Consider the following 24,338-nt stretch of genomic DNA (forward strand, 5'->3'; position numbering starts at 1 on the left):
GAGTTAGTTTGTAAACTAGCTGTAAAATGGGAATGATACTAGTACCGGCTAATAGTGTTATGGTGAAGATCAAATGAGGAAATCATTATAAAGCTCTTAACCTAGGGCCTCGTGTATTGTAAGCACACAACCAATGTTAGCTATCATTATCATCTCTTACTTTCTCGTAGTACTCTGTGGGTGCTTCCATTTCACCTCAAATCATTGTCTTGCATATGTCTTCTCCCACTTTATGCAGTGAGACTTTGATGGGCAGGAATCATCTTTGCTGGATACATAAATTCCATGTGGGCTTACCCAGTAATAGCAGATGCTGAAAATTCAGTCAATACTTGTGAAATTAAACAGAATCGACTGAGGGCAGAGAGTGGGGAGCAAGTAACAAAAGAGAAAGAGAATGAGAGAGAGAGAGAAGGAGGAGGAGGAGGAGCAGAAGGAAGAGAAGGAGAAGAAACAGGGGGGAGGGGAAGAGCAAGAAGGGAGAAGGGGAAAAGAAGAAGAGGAAGGAGGAAAGGAGAAAAAGAAAGAAAAACATATTTTTCCTAAGAATGTTGCTCCTTTCTTAGTTAGCTTCGGGGCAAGATACAGCCTAATGCTCAATAACAAAGGACTTCATAGAGACCTTAAGCCACTATGACCTTCCTCCACACAAGTTCAAACGTTGTGTTTGAACCATTCATATGTCACACCCTATAATCCTTGTGTTTCTCTTTGTGTTCATGTTCTCTGTGTCTTGCCCTTGAGTAAAAGGATGTACATCTCTGAAAGCCTTTGTTTCTTAACACGCCCCCCCCCCCAAGAGTCGTCTAACCCTCATTCTTACTCATGTTGAAGGAAAAGGAAACAAGGTAGTAGAGTGAGAGTACTAGCTTTAGAGTTAGACACACTTGGATTTTAACCTTGGTTCTGTGGTCTTCAGCAAGTCCTTGACTTCTCTGAGCCTCAATTTCCTCATCCATAATATGGGGATATGTGTATCTCACAGGATCATTGTGTGGATTAAAAATAAGGTGTGAAAAGTCCTTAGCACCATGTAAAAGCCCAGGGGGGAGGAGAGAAAAAGCCCCACGCAGAGAAGTAAGGCTTGCAGGTTTTAATATTTCATGATTAGTAACAGAGCAGTCTTAAGGGGATCCCCAGAGAATCTGTTCTGACTTTAGAAGCACTTCCTGTGGACAATGGAGGGCCCTGCCTCATCATACTCAGGCTTGCTGATCCACATCTGCTGAAAGGTGGAGAGAGAAGCCAGGATGGAACCTCCAATCCAGACTGAGTACTTCCGCTCTGGGGGAGCAATAATCTGCAAAGAATAAATGTGGTGAATCACCGTCAGTCCCCAAGGGAAGAGCGAGGTGGTCTGGGAATCCTCTCATTACAGAGCGGGCTGCCCCAGGTAAGGACAGCTGCACGGTCAGAAACAAACAGGGTAAACCTTGTGGTAGATTAGACTGTTGCTCAGATCTTTGTCCCTCCCTCTCCCCACCCCGCCCCCATGGGAAGGATGTGTTGCTTCACCCTGTGGCTTTGGTCTGGGCCTTGTATTTGCTAAGACCAATGGGACTTAGGCAGACGTGATACAAACGGGAGCTTGAAATGCGCTTCAGGCATGCAGCCGGGCAGGCTCTCTTGTGCCTCTGCCACCTTCAGGGGAAGGGCTTCCCTTGAGAAGCTGCTGGCCCTTCACCTGGGCCCCACAATGAGATATGGACCTGACCTGAGCTGGCTAGACCTGCAGGGCTGCCTAGCCGGGCCTGACTTAGATTGGCCGACTCCCAGCTGACCTGCAGATGCACAAGCAACAAACACTTAGTGTTACGTCCCTGGGATTTCGCAGTTGCTTGTGCCTCAGCCATAGATGACCCGTGCAAACACCTGCAGGGAAAGTGCTGCTCTGTTCCTGCCTGGAGTTCGGATGCAAGGGCGGCTCAGCCAGTCTGAGTCTTCCAATCCCAAGCCAGCCGGTCCACTCACACCCTGTCTTGAGTTTCATCTGTCAACAGCCACTTATATCTGACAAGTTCTCAAGTTCATACACACACGGTTCATCCTTGCCCCTGCAAGTCCTGAGCTTAGCCTTTAGAAATTGGTTGTCCTGTCAAACAATTTTGAACTCCACCTAAAAGCAGATCCAGAAAGGCTGCTATTAAAGGGTCTAAGAATTCAGTGCTAGAAGAAACCAGACACTGGATTTTTTTTTTTTTTTTTTTTTTTTGTCTACTTAGGCTCTCTCTACATATTTCCTAAATTGCAGAGATCATGGAATTGGAGAGGAAGAAGAGTCTTTAGAAGTTATCTTATTATTCAGTCAGACAAAAGTCACTTGGTCACTCTTTGGACTGACACCTCAAGGACAGCATGGCCACTTTATTGCTGCGCCACTCTGGTTGTAAGAAAACACTGGGCTGTCCTGGGCTGGTGTCCTTGGTCTCACATCTCTTCTTCCACATCCTTGCAGCCTGTCTCATCTCCCCCATTCGTCTGTACAAATCCTGCTGTCCAGTTTGGCTGGGGGTGTTTGTCCCTGCATACACACACCATAGGGAACCTTTGTGCTCCGTATTTTTCCTGCTTCAAGTGCCCTTTCCCCTCCTCTTGTCTTATTTAAGTCACCCTCTCAGTGATCATGTCTACGAATCACTCAGGGCAGTGGCTCACAAATTGGGATATGCATCAAAACGCTGGTGTTCGTTTATCAATGTAGGTGATGGGACACCCCAAATCTGTTGAGCCAGAATCTGGGGGCGAGGCGAGGTGTGGGATCCTGACACATGGTCCTGGTAAAAAGCCCCTGCCCCAGCCCTGGCACAATGCCCCGGTATGGCAGGCCTTAGTAAGTACGGTGGCTCCAGTGGCTCCCGGTGACCTACTCTGCTTCCCTGTGCTGAGCACCATATGCTAGAAAGGGGGAAGGCCTAGGGCAGCCCTCCTTTGTGAAAAAGGTTCTTAGAACACATTTCCTCAGATCAGGCCTACTCCCAGAGACCACCTTGACTGTGAGACTTTGTAACTTTTAATCTATTCATTATCTGTATTCAATTCCCAACTCTTTTTCTAAACCTGCTAGCAGCAAATCTCCTAGAAGCCCTAAAAGCTCTGTATGGTTGTTGGGGACCAGAGGCTGGGGAGAAGCAGAAGACAGGTGGGCCCCTGTTCTGATGAGGCCTGTGAGGTGAGCCGCCCTGGTGAGCAGCCACATGGGGAGGACCGGAACCAAGAGGAGACAACAGATCAAAGGCTGCCCAGGAATCAAGTGATGTGTCTGTGAGTGAGCCAGCAGCCCGACCCACGCCACACTTTCTCTCCGAAACTTTGACCCTCCTCTGGGGCAGCACAGCCCTTTTAAAGTCTAAAGATGCTGTAGTATTGCTTCCTTCTTTTCTTTCCCTCTATTTCCCTCCTCCTGATTGCATCCTCAACCCCCGCAATATTCTCATCCCAAGCTCTTTCACCCCCTTCTCATATGACATCACGTGATTACATTTGAGATCCCATGCTAAACATGTCTCCAGCTCACCAGTGCCCAAGGAGCATAATCCCCTGAGACGAAATCTGCCCTAGACCAGGACGATGCTGAGCCCAGGAGACCACCAAGCTATGGGCCTGGCAGACAGACTTGGAGCATCTTCCAAGTAGGCAGGTCTTTGGGACCTTTGTATTTTCCCAAAGGGTGGAGGGAACTGGGACAGGACCCACCTTGATCTTCATGGTGCTGGGGGCCAGGGCTGTGATCTCCTTCTGCATCCTGTCAGCAATGCCAGGGTACATGGTAGTGCCCCCGGAGAGGACATTGTTGGCATATAAGTCCTTGCGGATATCGATGTCACATTTCATGATGGAATTGTAGGTGGTTTCATGAATCCCGGCAGACTCCATGCCTAGTACAGGTCATAGTATCTTGTCAACATCCATCACGTCATAAATACCCACATTTTCAGCTCCTCAAGTGACCCTTCTGTTGTTGCAGCGACCTTAGTACACACCCTTAATCACCTCCCAGGATTAGACCTCTAACTGGCCAGTGGTTCTTCCTGTTCTGACTGACCTGTCACATTTTTCACCCAAGATACATTTCTTTTTCTTTTTTTTTAAGTTTATTTATCTTGAGAGAGAAAGAATGCTAGAGGAGGAGGGGCAGAGAGAGAGAATCTGAAGCACAGGCTTCTGTGCTTCTGACAGCACAGAGCCTGATGTGGAGCTTGAACTCACACAGTGTGAGAACATGACCTGAGCTGAAATCAAGAGTCAGATGCCTAACCAACGGAGCCACCCAGGAGCCCCACACGAGATATATTTCTAAGGGAACATTCCACTGTGTCGTCTTTTTTCAAGCCTTATTGAGCTAGAATTCATATATCATAGTTTTCACCCCTTTAGAGTTCAGTGGCTTTTAGTATACTCACAGATTGTGCAAACTCTAATTTCCAAAACCTAATTTCAGAACATTTTTAACACCCCAAAAAGAAACGCTGTCCCCATTAGCAGACACTGCCATCTTCCCCGTCACCCCTTGCCCAGCCCTAGATAACCACGAATTTATTTTCTGTCTCTGTAGATTTGCCTGCTTTGGGCATTTCACATAAATGGAATGATATAATACATAGCCTTTTGTCTCTGGCGCCTTTCACTTAATGTTATGTTAATGTTAACATTTCATATAATGTTTTCAAGGTTCATCCATGTTAGAGCCTGCGTCAGTTCTTTATTCTCTTTTATTGCTAAACAGTATTCCACTGCATGGATATACCCATCATATCATCTTTGACAGCCCCCTAATCTACAGGTTACATCTAGCTACCTTAGCCTGGCACCAAGACTTTCCACAGTGAAAGGCCTGCATGCCCAACCAGCTCGTGCCCACCTACCTAGTCTCCCCCACCTCTAGTAGTTTCCCCACGTGACAGAATTTCACACTGAGGTTAGAGGAATCTTCCTAAAATACAAACCTGACCCTACTACACTGCCAGCTAAAAACTTGCAGGGATCTTCATTGCTAGTATGATTAAACACCATGCTCTTCGTGGGGTCTGGCAACTCCTTCCAGTTTCCTCTGTGTGCAAACACACACACATACACACACACACACACACACACACACACACACACACACAACACCCCTACTTCTCCCATCATGTCCCAAATAGAACATGACCTTTCACACCTCCTTTATAGGTAGCCTTCCATCCTCCTTGTAGGCCATTCCCATCCTGCACTCCTTCCGTCCCCAGATACCATCAAATGATACTCATTGTTCAAGATTCTGTTCAAATGTTCACCTTCTCTAAGAAGCCTTCACTGATTTCCTAGGCTTCTATCACTTTGTGCAGTTGGTATGTAACACTACACCATCTATCAGCATTTGCTCACAGGCCCATCTCTTCTTATACACTCCTCGAAAAAAGTAGTTGTCCTTGTATTAAATATTCTCTTATTTAATCCTTGTTGTAACCCTATCTGGTAGGTACTATCATTATTTATACTTTATAGATGAGGAAACTGAGGTTTGAAGAAGGTAACGCATCCAAGGTGACAGGGTCTGAAGGGGCAGAATCAGGACTTGGGACCAGGTCTGCTCCCAGACCCATTCTGTTTACCACTGTGGGTTTTGGTCCCAGTGACCTAAATGTTGGGCCATCCAAGAAGTGTTTTGTGTATTAACCTTATTCTTAGTTTTATGTTATATTCCCTATTCTGCTTTTCCTTTATTTTAATTTTCCTATACTTTTATTTAAAATCAGATTTTATCGGGGCACCTGGGTGGCTCAGTCAGTTGAGCGTCCGACTTTGGGTCAGTTCATGATCTCCCGATTCATGAGTTTGAACCCTGCATCGAGCTCTGTGCCGACAGCTCAGGGCCTGGAGCCTGCTTCAGATTCTGTGTCTCTCTCTCTGCCCCTCCTCCACTTGCACTCTGTCTGTCTCTCTCTCTCAAAAAGAAATAAACATTAAAAAAATTAGATTTTATCTAGTTGTATTGTTGATGTGTTTTTGGTTCTTCTTGGAAAAATGTGGGCTATGTATAAACCATAAACAAAGTGTGCACGGCTCCTGGTGTTTCTCCCTCCGTCCCCCCACCCCTCTACCTCACCCCCCCATCCCTGCTCTCGATTAGCAGGGACAGTGGGCAACACCTCACCTATGAAAGAAGGCTGGAAGAGGGTCTCAGGGCAGCGGAAGCGCTCATTGCCAATGGTAATGACCTGCCCATCTGGCAGCTCATAGCTCTTCTCCAGGGAGGAAGAGGAGGCTGCTGTGGCCATCTCGTTCTCAAAGTCCAGGGCGACATAGCACAACTTCTCCTTGATGTCTCGCACAATTTCTCGCTCAGCTAGTAAGAGGAGAAATGACAGAAAGCAGATACTCTGTTCTGTTAGTTTGTCCTATTTTGATCTCCGTGAAAACCTCCTCCTCTACTCTGAATTCATTCTTAGGATAAATGTCAATTTTTCATTCCTCTTCCTAAAGTGCAAGTTCAAAATCTTGATTCCCAGGCAAAACTTCGCATGGGCTTTTCTCCTTGCCATCTTTACTCTGCCCTGACAAAGCTACAGGCCTTCCCGAGGGCCTTACAGGACACATTTCCGGCTAGATGTAGGAGAATCTGCTGTGATCTTACACAATCTAGGAAGGGCCCTGCCTAAGATCTCCTCTTGTCCAGGGTGGCCACTGAGTCATGACAACTTCCCCTTAGAAATTCAGACCTTATTTATTCCATGTGTCCTCAGACAAACCACAAATGCCCCTAAGAAACAAAATGCATCATCAGATTTTTGCTACCATTTAGCACTGTAAAAACCATCTCTGATCCTGGTGTGGATGTGGACAGAGGTAGCAGGTCCCTGGGGAAGCAGGGAATGCTCTGAAAGGGCACTTAGGAGGGTTTGTCGCCCTCCCAAGGGCATCTTGGTTGGGAACCTTCCTCCATAAATAAGGCCGCCTTGACTACCTGGTCTTGTCCAGAGGCCCAGTCCCAGCCTAGGGACCTCCTCATCTATCCCAGGAGAATTTGAGGGCAGGGGGCCACAGACTTCTCATCAAAGAACACCTGGTCCTAGATCAGATTTCATTCTGAGCTCAAGTGAGAATCAGGGAAGGGGCTGGATACCTGTGGTCACAAAGGAATAGCCTCTTTCTGTGAGAATCTTCATGAGGTAGTCAGTGAGGTCACGGCCAGCCAGGTCAAGACGCATGATGGCATGGGGCAGTGCGTAGCCCTCATAGATGGGGACATTGTGGGTGACGCCATCCCCCGAATCCAGCACGATGCCTATGGACAGAGGGATAGGACCCATGAAAACTTCTTGTCTTTCATCTTTCTGGGACCAGTTGCCAAATGATCCTCAATTACCATACTTTTCTTTAGCAGCTAAGAAAATTCACCCACCATAAGGATCAATAATAATATTTTTTGTGTACATCAATTCATTCTCCAAAATGAGAAGGTAGCTTTCTGGAAGGCAAGTAAAACATCTTCCCTTCTTGTATTCCTTAAAACACTTTCATAGTAATGCATACTTGTCAATCTGCATCTCAATTGCACATTCTTTAAGGAGACTGGATAATTTGCACATCCTTCTGGCATTAAACTAACACATATGCACATGCATGGAGAATGTTAGATCTGGAAGGGACCATAAAAACCATCCAATTAAAAAAAAACAACATTCTTGACTGATGAAACTTATTAAACCATGGAGGGAAATGAGCTTTTCAACACGATAATAAATCTCAATCCATATCATAATCTGTGGAGAAACACTAATATTATTATTGAATCATTATTATTTAATACAGTCGAGGATGTTCTAGCCAATGCAATATGACAGAAAATAGAAACAAGAGGTATTATCAAAAAGAAACAGAATTGTCATTATTTACAGATGATGAGGCTGTATACCTAGAAGACCCAAGAGAATCAACTGAGACATGGCCAGAGCTAATAAGATGGCTCAGTAAGGGCCCGATACGAAATAAACATCCAGAGACCGGTAGTTTGCACTTGTACAAGGATGCTGATCACAGCATATTTTATAATAAAAAATAAAAACTGGAGACAACCTAAAAGTCCAGCAGTAGAGAAATGGTAAAACAAATAAGTGAATTATAGAACCATCATACATTCCCCATCACTGTCCTTGTCATCAGCAGTGAAACAATCTTTTCATTTTGCCTCTCCCCCACTAGACCATTAGCTCTGGGATGGCAGGGCTGTCTCATTTGTCACTGTATGCCCATGGCCTGGTGCAGTCTTTGGCACCTGGTAGGGAGTAATGGGAAATGTCTGAAGAATGAATGAATCAATCAATCAATCAATCAATCATTCATTGAATCAATGAATACTTGAATGAATGAATGTTGAACAATGTTCATTGAAGTTATCGAGTCCCCATTACAAATTACTCTATCTTGAAGTTCCTTCTGTTTCCCTGAGCACCCTTCTATACCAAGGGCACATACATGTCCACCATCACAGGCGCATGAGCAGAAACATTCCAATACTGCTAGAAAGTGTATGTAAGCTCAGGGACTGACTGCTGTGAGGGAAACAGCCCTCACTGGATGTACTTGTCATGCTTTGTTCATATAAATTCTTGCCAGCTCTACTGGGTAGACCTGAATGCATTCCACATGGGCTTCCCTTCTGTTATCCCTAAGCAGGGTTTTCCCTGGACTTTGACTGTCCCTTTGATTCTTCTGAGCAGGAACTTCTGCAGGAGCCCAGCTTTCTCTACAGCACCTGCCCCCCCCCCCACATCAAGTCAGGAAGGGATCAGATTACAGGCTGCTCACCTGTTGTGCGGCCAGAAGCATAGAGAGAGAGCACAGCTTGAATGGCGACATACATGGCAGGGACATTGAAGGTCTCAAACATGATCTGAAAGGACAACGAAGAATGAAGGATGATCTGGCAGAAATCACAGCACCTCTTGGCTCACGGGATGGTTTGTAACCTTATTTAGGGCAAGGGCTGTGCCTATTTACGCCACCCCACCTCCCATAGGGCCTGACATAGACTACACACATAGCATGTCCTCAAAAATTTTTGCTGCACTGATGTGTGAAAGGGAGAAGGGATCCATGCTGCTTTCTTGTGTCATGCTTAAGACTTCTTGGCCTCTTACCTGGGTCATCTTCTCCCTGTTGGCCTTGGGATTTAGGGGGGCCTCTGTGAGCAGGGTGGGGTGTTCCTCAGGTGCTACCCGCAGCTCATTGTAGAAGGAGTGGTGCCAGATCTGGTTGAGACAAAAGTCAAATGAGCTGAGGAGTCTCCTATAAAATTCCACTGGCATGTACATGCTGGGGGAGCATGACACAATGTCCACAGCATGGGATGGGTCTGAAGAGAAGACTGTCAGTCCTGGGAATTTCTGCTTAACCTTTGGAGTTTACATTCCTTTTCAACAGGGCCCTAGACAGGACTCAGATCTGGGGCCAATATACTTAGCGTCTTGATTATTTCCATAGGAAATTCCCTCCTCTTTACTCTTCTTCTGTCCCCCTGACTTTCTTCCCTGGGGGGCCGGACCCATTGCATCTCTCAGTATTCCTTGCTTCCTGGCTTCTGGCTATGCTTGGCGGATGGAAGACATCAGCAAGAGGCTGGAGAGTGGGAAGAGGGAGAGAGGTCAGGGTGTTTCTCCAAGCAATGGTGTGGCTCACTGTGAGCCCGGCTCCTATTGGGTGGCTCCTCTTCCAGCTCTAGTGACACTGCCCCTAACCCACCTTTCAGGCTTAGGGTGTAAGAGCTTTCCTCTGTTCCTAGTACTTGGGTGCCTCAACAACTCTTCCTGGTTCCCTCCCCCTGCCCACACCTCTCTATGGGAACCTGACAGATATGCTGTCACTGTCTATTACTGGCCAGGCTGGTGCTTTAGAGCAGGGTTTCCCAACCTCAGCACTTTGACATTTCAGGTTGGATAATTCCACGATGTGAGAGGCTGACCTATGCATCACAGGATGTTCGGCATTCCTGGCCTCCACCCACTAGATGCCAGTAGCACCTCTCCAGCTATGACAAGCAAAAATGTTTCCAATCATTGCCAAACGTCTCCCAGGAGGCAAAATTGCTCCTGTGGAGAATCACTGCTTTAGAGGAAGCTATTTCTTCTCACCGTGTCCAATGATCCAAGACAACCAAATAGGACTCTACATCTCAGAGGGATTCAGCAGAGTGGCAGGGACATAGGGCTCTGATTTCCTCAGAGGCAGGGCATAGGGTCATTTGCTTCCATTGCACCCATATATTTGTGGACTACCGGCTTTGTGCTAGGATGGTGCTAACTGTAGTGAGGACAGATATGAAATCAGACATGGTCCCTTGATCTTGGTTTCAAGGCCCAGAGAGGAGTAAAACACCCAAGAAGACAAAATAGAAAGATATATCCACATTTTGAGTAAAAGAGGAGGCAGTTCATTATCTGGGGGATTTGAGTGGGCCCTGCAGGCAAAGGAAGGTCTCCAGAGGCTGAGAAGGGCATCTGAGGCAGAACACATGGCAGAAGCCAAGGCCCTGTCTATGTAAGTTTCACAACAGAGATATGAATGGCAATGAGTCTTAATTGAGTGATGTCAGTATTTCTTCAAATGTGGGCCCCAGACGCTTTATCACAGAACGAGCTGGGGTGACTGCTGTCGGTGCAGGTTCCCCGGCTGGACCCCGGGTCCAGGAATCCGAATCATGGCTGTTGAGGCCCAATACCTGCACTTCATTTTCACTTAACTTTTTAGAGCTTTTACAAAGTACTTTAAAACTTAGAGATGTTGATAATTTTAAAATTATAGAACTATTTCTAAGAGGAGTAAAAGTCTCCCACATTTCCATCATCTAATAATAGTTAACACTTTGGCTTTTTCTTCTTACTAATCTTTCACCTTTGAGCATTTTCAAATTTATTACTATCACGACTTATTTATTTCATATACTTGTATTTATTTATTGTTACACTATTTTTATGTTTTTACATTCAATCTTGTTTGCTGCCACTGTTTGGTGAGTGTAACATAAATAATTTCTTTTTTCATAGTAAACATTTCTTTTTAATTAATTGAACATTTATTTTTAATGCTTATACAACATTTCATCATATGCTATCATATATTTAATTGTATTACTATTCATGGTATCTTTGATTTTTGTTTATAAATAATCCTATCATAGCTATCTTGTACATATTGTATTTTCCTTTTTCTATTCAGGGCATTTCCAAAGAAAAGAATTTTAAAAGTGGAATTACTAGGCTATTAGCATGGTGATTGGAAGACCTTTTTAAAAATGTATTTATGAAAGAGATGGGGGAAGGGCACAGAGAGAGAGAGAGAGAGAGAGAGAGAGAGAGGGAGAGAGAGAGAGAGAGAGAGAGAGAGAGAGAGAATCCTAGCAGACTCTGCAGCACAGAGCCCAACGGGACTCGAACTCACGAACCATAAGATCATGGCCTGAGCCGAAATCAAGAGTCAGATGCTTAACCAACTGAGCCACTCTGGCACCCCAGAAGACCTTTTCATTTCTTTTTACCAACAAAGAGGCTAAATTACTCTTTCCTCCAGAATAAGAAAGCCCATTTTCCCCCTACCTGCATCCAGGGTTCTCACTCTTAATATAGGAAATAATTTGGTAGGGAAACATAATACCTCATTGTTTTACTTTGACAATTTACATTTGTTTCAAATGAGTTTAAGTGTTTTCAGATTTGCAACTTTTTATAATTTCTGTTTGGTGGATTATCTGTTCATGTCCTTTATTTATTTGCCCAGTGGAGACTTTGTATTTTTAGTCATCAATTTACATTGGCTGTTTATATTAATCTTCATTGCTCTTGTGAATTTTTTTGCAACTTATTGTTTGCCTTTTACATTTGGTTATGTTTTTCACATACTAGAAGTCATGATTTTTTGAAAATCACATTTGTCATTTTTCCCCTCTATGACTTCTTTCACCAGAAATTTGATAAATGCTCATGCTTATTATGCTGTATTTCTTTACCATTTGAATTTTTATATTTAACTTTTTTTTTAAAAATTTTTTTTTTCAACGTTTATTTATTTTTGGGACAGAGAGAGACAGAGCATGAATGGGGGAGGGGCAGAGAGAGAGGGAGACGCAGAATGGGAAACAGGCTCCAGGCTCTGAGCCATCAGCCCAGAGCCCGACGCGGGGCTCGAACTCACGGACCGCGAGATCGTGACCTGGCTGAAGTCGGACGCTTAACCGACTGCGCCACCCAGGCGCCCCTATATTTAACTTTTATATTCAGTTTATATGTGTTTGGTGAAATGGTGTATGGTAGGGGCCATAAAGACTTCCCATCCCCCAAATAACTCATCAGTTGTTCTGGAATAATTTGTTGACCAACCCTGTTCTCCCTTTGGTGTTCAAAGTTTCATTTATCATGTATTTCCTCTTTACCTTTGTGCTAGTACCAAACTATTTTAATTTGTATACTATATTATATTTTAATATGTGAACATGGCAAGCTTCTCATAGTTTTCCTTACTCATTGTGTTCTCATAAATTTTGCCTTATTTATTTCTCCAAACGTACGTTATTTATGATTACCCTGCAGAATTAAAAAATTGTGATTTTTTTTTTTTTTTACTCAAACTCATGGCAGCAGAAAGTAGGATGGTAGTTACCAAGAGCTGGGGGTGGGGAGACAGGGAGATGTTGGTCAAGGGGTACAAAGCCTTAATGCAGGATGAATAAATTCTGGAGATTTAATGTATAGCATGGTGACTATAGGTAACAATGCTGTCCTGTGTATATGAAATTTGCTAAGAGTGTAAATCTTAAGTGTTCTCAGTACAAGGGAAAAAAAAGTCACTATGTGAGGTGATAGGTACATTGATTAGTTGGAATGTGGTGGCTCTTACATATATAAATGTGTATCAAGCCATCAGCTTGTACACCTTAAATATATACAATTTTAGGGGCGCCGGGGTGGCTCAGTTGGCTAAGCGTCCGACTTCGGCTCAGGTCACGATCTCGCGGTCCGTGAGTTTGAGCCCCACGTCGGGCTCTGTGCCGACAGCTCAGAGCCTGGAGCCTGTTTCAGATTCTGTGTCTCCCTCTCTCTGACCCTCCCCCGTCATGCTCTGTCTCTCTCTGTCTCAAAAATAAATAAACGTTAAAAAAAATTTTTTTAAATATATATATACAATTTTAAAAATTGTGAGTTTTTTATTAGAGAGGCAATGAGCCTATAAATGAATCTGGGAAGATTTGACAGGTTTCCCCTATTCTATTTTTCTTTGATGTGTATAATATATGTTTAGGAATTTCTTTAACGAGGTCACACATTATTACTACTAAAATAATTACCGCTAAAATATTTTTATACCAAAATATTTTGTCTATTATGTTTTTGAATTAGATTCTGTTAGATACTATGAGTAATAGATGCCATTTACTGAGTACAGTGTTCCATGCCTTGAGATCATACTGAGTACCTAATTCAGTCTCCAAAGCAACCGTAATGAAGTAAGTATTTTTATCTACACAAATGGAGAAACTGAGGCTCAGAAGGAAGAACCCACTGCCAGACCTCCCTGCCACGGACTCCAGGGTCTGTGCTGTTAGCCACTGCACAGCATAAAAGCTTCACACCCCAAATAACTGAATCTGGGATTTAGACAAGAGTAGAGTGTATTACAGATTTCACAGCAACATCCTCCTTTCTGGTCGCAGTCTGTTCGATAAGCATTCTATGGCACTTCAAAAGGCACTCCTTGCAAAAACAAGGATTCTCAGACAAATGTCAGCAGAACATATCAAAAGAATATTAGGAAGGCTCTATTAGCATTTCCCACACGTGATTTTGTTGATCACAAACTACCTTTTAAAAATCCCCCCCTTACCCCTGCATTTTCTTGCACGCGCACGCGCGCGCGCACACACACACACACACACACACATTTCTAGAAACCCCTAGAGAGTCCTACTTAGAACTTTCATTAGAGAATCATCATAACGACATGGCATTAATGCAGCTCCCTGAGGTCATGACAGGAAAAAATGAAAGGGAGAGAAGCCATTTGCCCCCATAGAGGCAGCAGCAGCATTGAGCACCTGCTAGAGCGAAAGCTGTTTGAAAGGATGAAGCTGGGCATTAGGTAGGACACGTCCTCAGACCCCAGACAGGGAGTTAGGAAGCTACTGTCAGTTAATGAGGAGCTACCGAAGCTTCTCGAGAAGATGAGGGACACGATCTGGTCTGTTTTTAGGAAGACTAGCTTTGCAGCAGTGCAGGGAATTCACTGGATGGCGAGGCTGGAGACAAAGAAATCAGGAAGCCCTTGCAGCCGTCCAACGAGAGCCATTGGCAGCCCCACAGGGAGTGACCAGGGGGATGGACGAAGAAGGAAGGAAGGATATGAGACACATCTTGAGGCACTTGACGGGACAGAGGCCTGTGGGAGACGAGGGTCATGACGGTGTATTATTATACCAAAAGGGGGGAGTCCACCAATACCTTCTCCATGTCATCCCAGTTGGTGATGATGCCGTGTTCAATGGGGTACTTGAGAGTTAGGATCCCTCGCTTGCTCTGAGCCTCGTCCCCGACGTAGCTGTCTTTCTGGCCCATTCCCACCATTACACCCTGTAATGCAAAAGACAAGGAAGAAGCAGATTGGCTGAGGGCTCCACTTAGGGGGATCTAGGCACTGGAGGGGCTGTGAAGAAGGACACAGATGGGAAAGATATCTTTCTTCCTGGAGACAGGACAGAATGAGACATGGGCGAGGCAGGTACTGATGAATGTGGAGGTGGTGTGGAGAGAAGGGGGAGGGTTTCCTGTGGGCTCGTCTCTCTTCTCTCTCCTAAGACAACGTCATTTTCCGAGAGAGCAGGGCCCTCCATGCGCTTCTTCCCTCACTTCACACACACAGGGCTCACACTTGCTCTCCTCAGATACCCTCTGCTTACATTCTGACGTCCCCACATCTTGGCTCCTGCTCTTCTCTGCATATGAGGAGATCCTCCGTATCCTCAGTTTTCCCTTTTCTGCAAAGCCTCTCTTCCCTGGTCCCTCCACTCATATTTAATCTCTCCCTCCTTTGTGCTCCTCCTGGTGAAACATTTTGCCTCTGTTGTAGCCTGTGATCTCAAGTTAGTTCACAGAGTGTACATTTCTTAAAGGCAAAGTTCTTATTTACTTGCAGGTATTTTTTACAAGTTTCTTCCAAAGACTGGAACCAAACATAATACCATCCCTGCATGCCTGGGCTATGTTGGGTTTAGTCCTGGATATTTCTATTTGAAGGGTCTTGCTCTGTTAGTTAACTGGAAGCGAGTCCCCCCCACCCCCAACACATGCACTCACAAAGCTCACACACACACATACACACACACACACGCGCACACACTCATGTCAGGTAGTCTCCACCATGCAGCGTTTACTCCTAGAGGCTCAAAGCCTTGGGTCCAGATGAGCACATACCTGGTGGCGAGGGCGGCCCACGATGGAGGGGAAGACAGCCCGGGGGGCATCATCTCCAGCAAAGCCAGCCTTGCACAGGCCAGAGCCATTGTCACACACGAGCGCAGTGGTCTCCTCTTCACACATGGTGAGTGTGGCCAAGTGAACCGGGGGCTGGAGCACCTTCGGGGCAGGGGGAGAAGAGAACTAGTCAGCGCCTTGTCAAAATCATGCTGGAGACAGGCTTCTTGGTTCTGAAGCTTGACTCCACCTCCAACCAGGGCCCAGTTCCACGAAGAGCAGACATGGGCCTGAACTCCCACTCGCTGGCAGCTGGACTTCTTCCCTGGAGCCTACTGTCCCGGGTTGGATTGTGTCCCCACTGCCCCAAGTCATATGTTGAAGTCTTCACCCCCAGCATGTCAGAGCAGGACCATATTTGGCAATAGTGTCTTTAGACAGGTAATTAAGGCAGAATGAAGTCAATAATCTAATCTGACTGGTGTTCAATGGGACTAATCTAATAGGATGGATATCTTTATAGGATGTGGACATTAGAAGCGGCTCGGGGAGGAAGGGCAGCCTGAGAGGAGAGAGGATTCTGGACAGGAAGGCCAGTCCCTGGCTCTTCGGGTGGAGAAAGCAGCAGTCCGTCCGCTGATGCTCATCACTGCATTGGGATGGCTGCAAAGTGGTGAGGGAGTTCATTTTTCCCACATCTGTTGCAGGTTTTCTTTCTTTCAGGGAGGCTAAAAGACAACAGCTGACGACTCGTTGGCGCTCGGTGACAAAGAAGAAACAACAGAAGCTCAGGGGAGGGTGTGCAGACTGGCCCCTGGCCTGGGGGTCCCCCAGGGGGACAGGTGGAAGACAGAAAGGCCCTGGGCTCAGGGAGGCTGACTCTCAGCAGTCCAGGAAAAACAGGTGGCTGCTGAGGAGGAAGGCCCCTGGAAACTTCATTCAGAACATTTGACCACAGGCCGGGAAGGAGATAAATGCTATGGAAATCTGTGACCCTGGCTCTTCTGTGGCCTCACATCAAAGGTGGACAAAGCAAGGAGGAGACAGAGACACAGGCTTGTGAATATGAGGTCAGAAAGGCAAAGTCGAGGCTGAGCAGAAGGTTAGTAACACACTTTAAGGCTAAAAGGAAGCTCTTCCCTGTTACATTCAAAGCAGAGTGGACACCAGGGAAGAAGCTGCTGTGACTTCCCGAATCCAGCTCTGCCTCTGTCCCTGTTCCCCCTGGGGTTCCCCATGGCCATGGATCAAGTCTCAGCCCTCTAACTCAGGCCACAGAGCTCCCCAGGGTCTGGCCGGGCCTGTGTCTCCAGGTTCACCTTCCCTCTTGCCCCCTCTTGGCCTTCTCACTCTGCCTATATGGACTTTCTTTTCATTCTCTGAACTGTGTCATCTTCTCTCCCTGCTGGACCTTGAGACGCAGGGTCTGGAGCACCCTCCCCTCACCTGTTTGCTACTCTAACTCCTATCACCTGCCAGGCCTCTGCATGGACACTGCATTTTCATGAGGCCTCTCTGGCCCACCAGTCTGTCAGTAGCCCCTCTTCTTGGCCCCACAGCACCTAGAACTTGCATGAGCAATGATCAACTCTGCATATCCCGGCTCATTTGTAGCTCTGCAAAGGCAGGAGCTGGGTCTGTCCTGCTCCCCCCACGATTCTTCAGTGTGCCCAACACAATATCTGGCACAGAGTGTGCTTTTAAATGTTTGTCATCAAAATGAAGGAGTGAATTAATCAATGGGAGTCAAGGAGAAGGATTTTCAGAGTAACAAAGATAGACTAAACACTGGTAAGAGGAACTCAAGGTGTGAGATGAGATGGAGATTGAAGGACAGCACCCTCCCCTAGCTGCTTAAAACAATATTGTTTCTGGTCTGAGCAGTTTCTGGATTGCAGAGAAGATCCTAACTTCCTACCATGTTAGAAGAGTGGGAAATGAAGGGATGTCAGAAAACTGAAGATGGGCAAAGTTTGTTCCAATGTTCAAAAAGGGAAAGAAAGCAGATTTCTCAAACATCAGTTAATCTTGATATGCAAGGTAGGCAGGTTTCCAGAAGGCACTGTTAAAGAAGAAAGCATTATTAAAGAAGCAGTGATTTCTTATAATTACAAAGGGTTTACCAAGAACAAGTGTTGACAGAGTGACAGCCTCCCCTTTTTCCCCGGGACTGCTGTGGGCTGGGAATGCAGAAGAAGGTGGGAGACCTTGGACCTTAACTTGATCATGGCATCTGACGAGGTCTCCTGTGATATCCCTATTGATAAAGCCATGTGGGCTGAACAATAAATGAGTTAGGCATATTTACAGCTGCCTGAATTACTGTCACTGAAAGTGTTAATTAATGAGTCAACATCAACCTGGAGGCAGCAATATTCCTCCAGGCTCCACTCTCAGTCCTCTGTCACACATTTTTATAAATGCGTTGGATGAAAATATGGGGTACGTGCCGATCAAACTTCCAGAGCTGGAAGAGAGTATAATATTAAATGTGTTGGATGGAAGAATCAAAACCCAAGATGATCTCAAAAAACAGAGAAAATGAGCCAAGTCAAATAATATTAAACCTAACAGGGTAAATACGAGGTTTTGCACGTGGGTCGAAATAAGCAAACTGTGATAGCTCTTGTTTAGCATCTGTAAGTGGGACATGGGGTCTTATGAAGAGGGAGCAGTACTCTGGGGCCAGGCTAAAAGCTAACACCACCTCTAGCTGGAACACCAGGTCCGATGCTTGCCCCCCCCCCCCGCTCCCTCCCCGCATCTGGCAAAGGTGTGGGGAGGTGGGTTTGCATTCACAGCGGAGGTGTGCCAAATAATTGCACTGCATTTCAGAAGGGGAATTCGAAAATCCTTGTCCCCGGTCTTAAAAATGTACATAACTTTTGACTCCACAAAGGCACTTCCAGGATTTTATCCTTGGGAAACACTCATGGGTGAATGCAAAGATTTGGCTACGGGCTAGTTTATCACAGCTTAAAATAACCAAAATTAGAAGCCACGTAATATCAAAGGAAGTTGTCGAATAATAAATTGGCTTGTAAACTAACTGCCTGAAACCTTTGTATAATGGGGAGAGCAGAATAGTTAATGCAACAGAAAAGGGGTGAGCTGCATTGCTAGGTGAAACATACCAGTATTGGCCATGCTTCCATTTTTGGTAAAAATGTATTTTTAATTTTAAAAAATGTGGGGCTCTTCACATAGATTATCTATTTAATCCTCATAAAAGCCCCAAGGGAAAATGTTTTTATTTCTATTTTACAGATTTGGAAACCAAGTCTCAGAGAAGGGAAGGAACTTGGCCCAAGGTCTCAGTCGAGAAGAGGCAGGGCTGGCATCAACTCAGAACAGGTTCCGAAGCCAGAAGCTTACACCTTCCTTAGTGAAACTGTCCTAACTTCTCCATGTTTGGTGTTTTTGCTTCTGTCTCTCCATCTCTCTAGAGCCGTTGGCAGCAAAAGGCCGAAACAAAAGGATCTGTGTTCACTTCTCTTTCTGAACCTCTGCACCCCTCCTATGCCAGGACTAAGTCTGGGTTTATGTTTACAGCCCTCAAAACTAACTCAGTGCTTAGCAAACAGTAGGTGCTCAATAAACAGTGGGTGACCCCCACCACCACCCAAGTGGCCCCTTTCCAGACCTGATCTGCCCTGCCCCTGGGATCCCTGGGTCCCCACAGTCCAGTCTCCTGACAGCTTGCTCACACGGGCCTGATTTGAATCACAGGGAGACAGTTTTCTCTTCACAAGCTGGTCGGCTATCAGTTGTGCTGCCCTGTTCTAGCAGGTGGTCCACCAGGAAGGGAAAACCACCTCAAAAGCTAGAAGGTGGCCGAGAGGAAAAGCTGCATCTCTGTGACTATCTCCCTCTGGGGTCCCCTCAGCATCCCTCTCTAGTGTGATTTGTAGTTCAAGCCTGTCTGGCTTTTCAATGGACCCTTTTGTCTCCCGCTGAGTTCCCCACACACAGAAGGAGAGGATTGGACTTTGTTTCCCAAGCCGAGCAGCAGCTGAGACAAGCCACAAAGCAACTTAAAGCTGTCAAGTCAACAATGCCATTGTGCAGCACTTTAGCTGGATTTAAATCTGCTTTTTTGAAGTCAGAACCAAATGAGAAGTGACAGAGGTAAAGACAGGGGTAGGGCTGCTGGCCTGGAGTGGGGCCTCCACGGGGTCCCACACTGCGTGGGAAGAAAGGTTTCACCATGAAGCCAGGCTCTCCTGGAATGTCTTTGCCAAGAGAAATTCTAGACCTTTCTCAGCTGCTTGCTGGTAATCTGTGGCTAGGCTTGAGTGTGTCAGCTGAACCAAAGCCAAAGTCACTGTGGTTTCCCGGGGTCACAACCATTCTGTGCTCACAGAAAGCCAACAGAAATTATTCTGGCTCTTTCGGCACATCTGGTCTTCACTGAGGATTTCAGAGTTAGAAACCCAGCTCCACCCCACCCCTCAGGGTGGTCAAAACCCAAAGACATAATGGGTGCCAAAAAATGTGTTCATTCACTCATCTCCCTGGCCACCCTCAGGCAAACATGAGGGCAGAGACGTTAGCCCCCCAACCTGTCACTCTGAAGGAGACAAGATTTGGCTTCAGAGTTCTTTCCAGCTTCCCTTTCTTTCCCCTTCTCCTCCCTCAGGGTACCCCCTTCCCATGGCCCCTTCCCCCGAATCCCCCTCTGGCCTTCAGTTTCCTGGAAAGGGTAGCATCTGTCTCCTGGGATTGTGAAGCAAATGAAATAATGGAAATGTGGGGCGCCTGGATGGCTCAGTCGGTTGAGCATCTGACTTTGGCTCAGGTCATGAGCTCATGGTTCATGAGTTTGAGCCCCATGTCCAGCTCTGTGCCAACAGCTCGGAACCTGGACCCTGCTTCAGATTCTGTGTCTCCCTCTCTCTCTGCCCCTCCCCCGCTCATGCTCTGTCTCTCTCTCTCTCTCTCAAAAAAAAAAAAAATAACCATTAAAAAAAAAAAAGAAATAGTGGAAACGAAAGTGCTTTATAATTGTAAATCAGGATCTGCCAACTAATGCCTGTTTTCGTGGGCCCCACCAGCTAAGAATGATTTTGACATTTTTCAGTGGTTGCAAAAAACGCCAAAGAATAATATTCTACGACTTGAGAAAATTATATGAAATTTGAATTTCAGAGCCTATCAATAAAGTTTTATTGGAACACAGCCACACCTGTTCATTTACATACCGTCTATGGCTGCTATCCCTATGATGGCAGCCTTGAATAGTCGCCACAGAAACCTTTAGACTTGCAAAGCATAAAATATTTACTATCTGGCCTTCCTCAGAAAAAGTTTGCCAAACCCTGTTGCAAAGGGCTGCAAAAATCATAGTTCTTATGACCTCTCTTACTCTTCTCTATCAGAACTTGCTCCCATAATGAAGTCTGTCATATTGGAAGGAGTTGAACCATCCACTTCACAAATCAATGATTACTAAAGGGAAGACTGAACTTACACCACTTTCCAAAGGCATTTTCATTTCAGTACAAAATGTAAGTCCTAAAAGGAAGGCCTCTCAGATGGTGGGACCTCAAACAATAGTTGGAGAAATATTCTGCAGTGAGGGCTTCAAACGACATTAAGCAGCTGCCTATAATAATCTGCAGGCACACATATCCATACAATTAGCCTGGCAGAGAGAAATAATTTAACAAAAAACGCTCCTGCGGTGGAAAATTCTAGCAGCAGCACCTCTAATCAACTTTGTTACCTTGACTTCGTTGGTATACTTAACTAACTTAAAAATGACTTCTGGTTAGTAATATTTCTGATCCTCAGGAATCTGCCGTTTGGGCCTGTTCTTTTACCTGCGCCTCTCTCTTGCTCTGCCGGATCCGCTCAGTCCAGACCCTTCTCCCGGGCTCTAGAAGACTGCCTGCAGGGCATCTATACCCCAGACCCCTAGCACCTCGACTCCACCTCCGGCGCTGCGGCCTTCATCACCATCCTCTACTTGGAACCGCCCGAGAGAGAAGAGCACCGCCCACTCTGGAGGCCACGCCCAACACCCGACTCCTCCCACTGCCCTCCCAACCAATCCTGGGGTCTTGTATTTTTGATTCCGCGCCACCGCGGTGCTCCAGCTCAGGGCCTCTGCACACTCCGGTAGCGCTCTCGCCCTGTTCCAGTCCACTCTCTTCACCGCTGACAGAGCAGTCCCTTCAAAGGGCAGATCTCTTGCCGTCACGCTTCTGTGGTTCCCCATTGCCTAACCCTTTAGTGTATGAAGCCTTAGTAGTCCAGCGCTGCCTGCCCCTCTGTTTAAACTGTCCCTGCTTCCTGTCTTGAAATCTAATTCAGTGGAGTTGAGCCACTTCAACAGTCCAAAGACCATGCTTCCCTGATTTGGGGACTAGTCCTACATCAGTACCCAGCTCAGGTACCCTTCCTCCAGGAAGCCTTCCCAGATAACTCCAGGACTGGGTAACGGCCCCTCCTGGGCTTTACCTGTTTGTTTGCTCATCTCTCCTAGTGATTGCAGAAGCCTCTACACTGTCCCTAAGGAGCAGGAGCCTGACACATAATAAGTACTCAATAAATGTTGGTGCAATGAACAAAGGGAAGGAGAAAACTCTAGCCTCAAAATCATGATGTCATACTGCCCATTTGGTATCCCAGACCTGGCATGTAGTATCTCATTGCTCGTTGCATTTTCTCCAAGTACCTATCCATCTCCACCAGAGGAAGCTCAGTTTCTTTTCCACTCAAAGGCTAACCTCCAAGTCTAAACTTGTTCGAATAGTAAAAAGCAAGCCCTCAGTGCCTCCCTGTGCAAAGTGTGATTCCAGAACTGCAGCCTCAGCATCACTTGGGAGCTTATTAGGAATGAAGATTATCAGACCCCACCCCAGCCTACCGAATCAGAATCTGGGGTGGGGTGGAAGACAATCTGTGTTTTAACAAGCCCTGCAGGTGATACTTAAAGCACTCAGGGCCAGCCCTAACAGTGTTGAGCTGAGCACCCTATAAATGTATTATCTCATTTAATCCCCACAACAACACTGCCAGGTAGGTATTATTACTAGCACTCCCATTTTACAGGTGAGAACATTGGGGTCACCAAGTAACTCTGGCAGCTGAGCAGTCTGCCTCCAAGAGCTCCACCACTGCACCAAGCTGCCTCAGCCACAAACAGATGTTCACAGCTCTGGTCACAAAAGTGGAAACAGCCCCTTGGTCTCATTTCCCTCTTAATTATTTGTGCGTGCATGTGTTGCAGGGGATCAGAGGGGAGGATGAAGGCATTGGTAGGTGGTTTCACAGCTGGGTGTGAGCCTTTTGGGCAGGTCACTTAACTTCTCTAGGCCTCAGTGTCTTCAGAATGAATTAGATGACTGTCATGTTCCCGCCAGCCCTACACCTGCATGATGCCACAGGACACTTGCCCGTGCCCCAACCCTGAGTTTCCACATGCCCCAATGACCCTGGAGCCTTCAAGGACTGAGAAAATTCTCAATTCATCTCAGCCAAGCATGAATCAGAGGAGAGTGAGACCCACAAGGGGACTGAAGAAAACACACTTCCATTCCCAACACAGACATCTCATGGATCCTGGGACCATTGTTGGCTTTGATTCAAATACCCCGAGAAGAAGCTGTTTTCCTGCAAAACATCCACTTCCCTAAAACAGCCTCTCAGACATTCTGAATCATGACAAAGGACATGAGGTTATAGATCTGCAGTGGCCCAGGTGAGCAGGGTGAGTAGAGACCACAGGTGTTCTATCCCACCCACCATCCAGTCGCAGGGCTGTCCAGCATGCCCCATGCCCAGAGATGCCTTTTCCTGGAAGGCAGCAGCATGCCCGGAGGCCCCACTGCCCACCGAGCGCCTTGACATGTGAGCTGGGCCAGCGTCACGGAAGCCAGGCCAATCTGGAGGCACCTCCCGCACCCAGGAGGCCAGGCAGCCTCAGAAAGGAAGGGATGGCAGAAGCTGTGTGTGCAGTACTCACCGAGTATACGAGAGGTCCTTCTCCCAGTGACGGAGGGCTGGTGTGTCTTTGGCATAAATACCAGAGCAATATAAAACCCCAGAGGCGGATCTTCTTTAAACAGAGTCCCTAAAAAGGCCAGCTGACGGTGTGTTAACAATATTACCATATAAGGTGGTTTTTTCAATAAATCGGCCTAGGGGGGTGGGGAAGGGGGCTGGGTAGAGTGAATTATCATTTGAGAAATGTATGCAAAAGGACTCCAGTGGCAACAGCCCTGGTGCTGGCGGATTTGTTCCTTTTATGCTGCACTTTCATCAACAAAACTCACACCAGGCCTTATAAGCTGCCCAGAGTGAGGCCAGATACAACTCTGCTCCTGGAGAGAGAACCATACCAAGAATGGCAGTGGGCCTCCTCCCTCCACACCTCCCTCCTTAGGCCCTGCTGTCTGCAGCCCCCCCACCCCACCCTGGGTCGGCCTGGGACACCCATGCCGTGCCCCAAAGTGGGTGCAGTCGTGCCTTGTCTGGTGAAAGCCCAGGACAGTTAAAAGCTGAAGGGAAATGCCATCCAGAAAGATATCCCGTGTGCCCTCCTTATCCCCTGCCCATCACACGAGCTACTGAATCCTGGGCTGAGTCAACCTGGGTGTCCCCGGATACCTTCAGCCACCTCTGGAACTTCACCATCCCCTATCGTTTCCCTTACCTTGCTGGATTTCCTCTGTTGGTCCCTAAATTTGGGGAATTACAGACCAAGGGAGCTGTCTTAACACACCTGATAAGACTCACAGGCTTGTAGAAGGCTTGCGGTTCTTGCTCTTCTTTTCATAACTCATGTACTCTCCCTGGATAGCTGTTTCATTGCCTACATTACCAGCCATCAGCTCTGTCCCAAGTACCCTCTGCTCCCATATTCCCACAGTCCTCACACCTGATGTCTAATCCAGACTG

The 24,338-nt window shown here is 46.5% G+C and overlaps 1 protein-coding gene across 1 annotated transcript; it reads right to left on the reverse strand.

The window, feature by feature from the left end:
* Window positions 1-1,078: 1,078 nt before the first annotated feature.
* On the reverse strand, window positions 1,079-23,507 carry ACTG2 (actin gamma 2, smooth muscle). Its single transcript, XM_086700827.1, has 9 exons — window positions 23,404-23,507; window positions 15,435-15,596; window positions 14,466-14,594; window positions 9,120-9,230; window positions 8,788-8,872; window positions 7,103-7,264; window positions 6,134-6,325; window positions 3,694-3,875; window positions 1,079-1,300 (listed from the first exon to the last, which is right to left on the reverse strand). The coding sequence occupies exons 2-9, from the start codon at window positions 15,558-15,560 to the stop codon at window positions 1,157-1,159; spliced, it is 1,131 nt and encodes a 376-aa protein (XP_086556953.1). The 5' UTR covers window positions 15,561-15,596; window positions 23,404-23,507; the 3' UTR covers window positions 1,079-1,156.
* Between the last annotated feature and the right edge of the window lie 831 nt (window positions 23,508-24,338).

Source organism: Puma concolor, chromosome A3 (assembly GCF_028749965.1).
Source record: "Puma concolor isolate L17-30 chromosome A3, mPumCon1.1.hap2, whole genome shotgun sequence".
In the NCBI taxonomy this organism is placed as follows: Eukaryota; Metazoa; Chordata; class Mammalia; order Carnivora; family Felidae; genus Puma; species Puma concolor.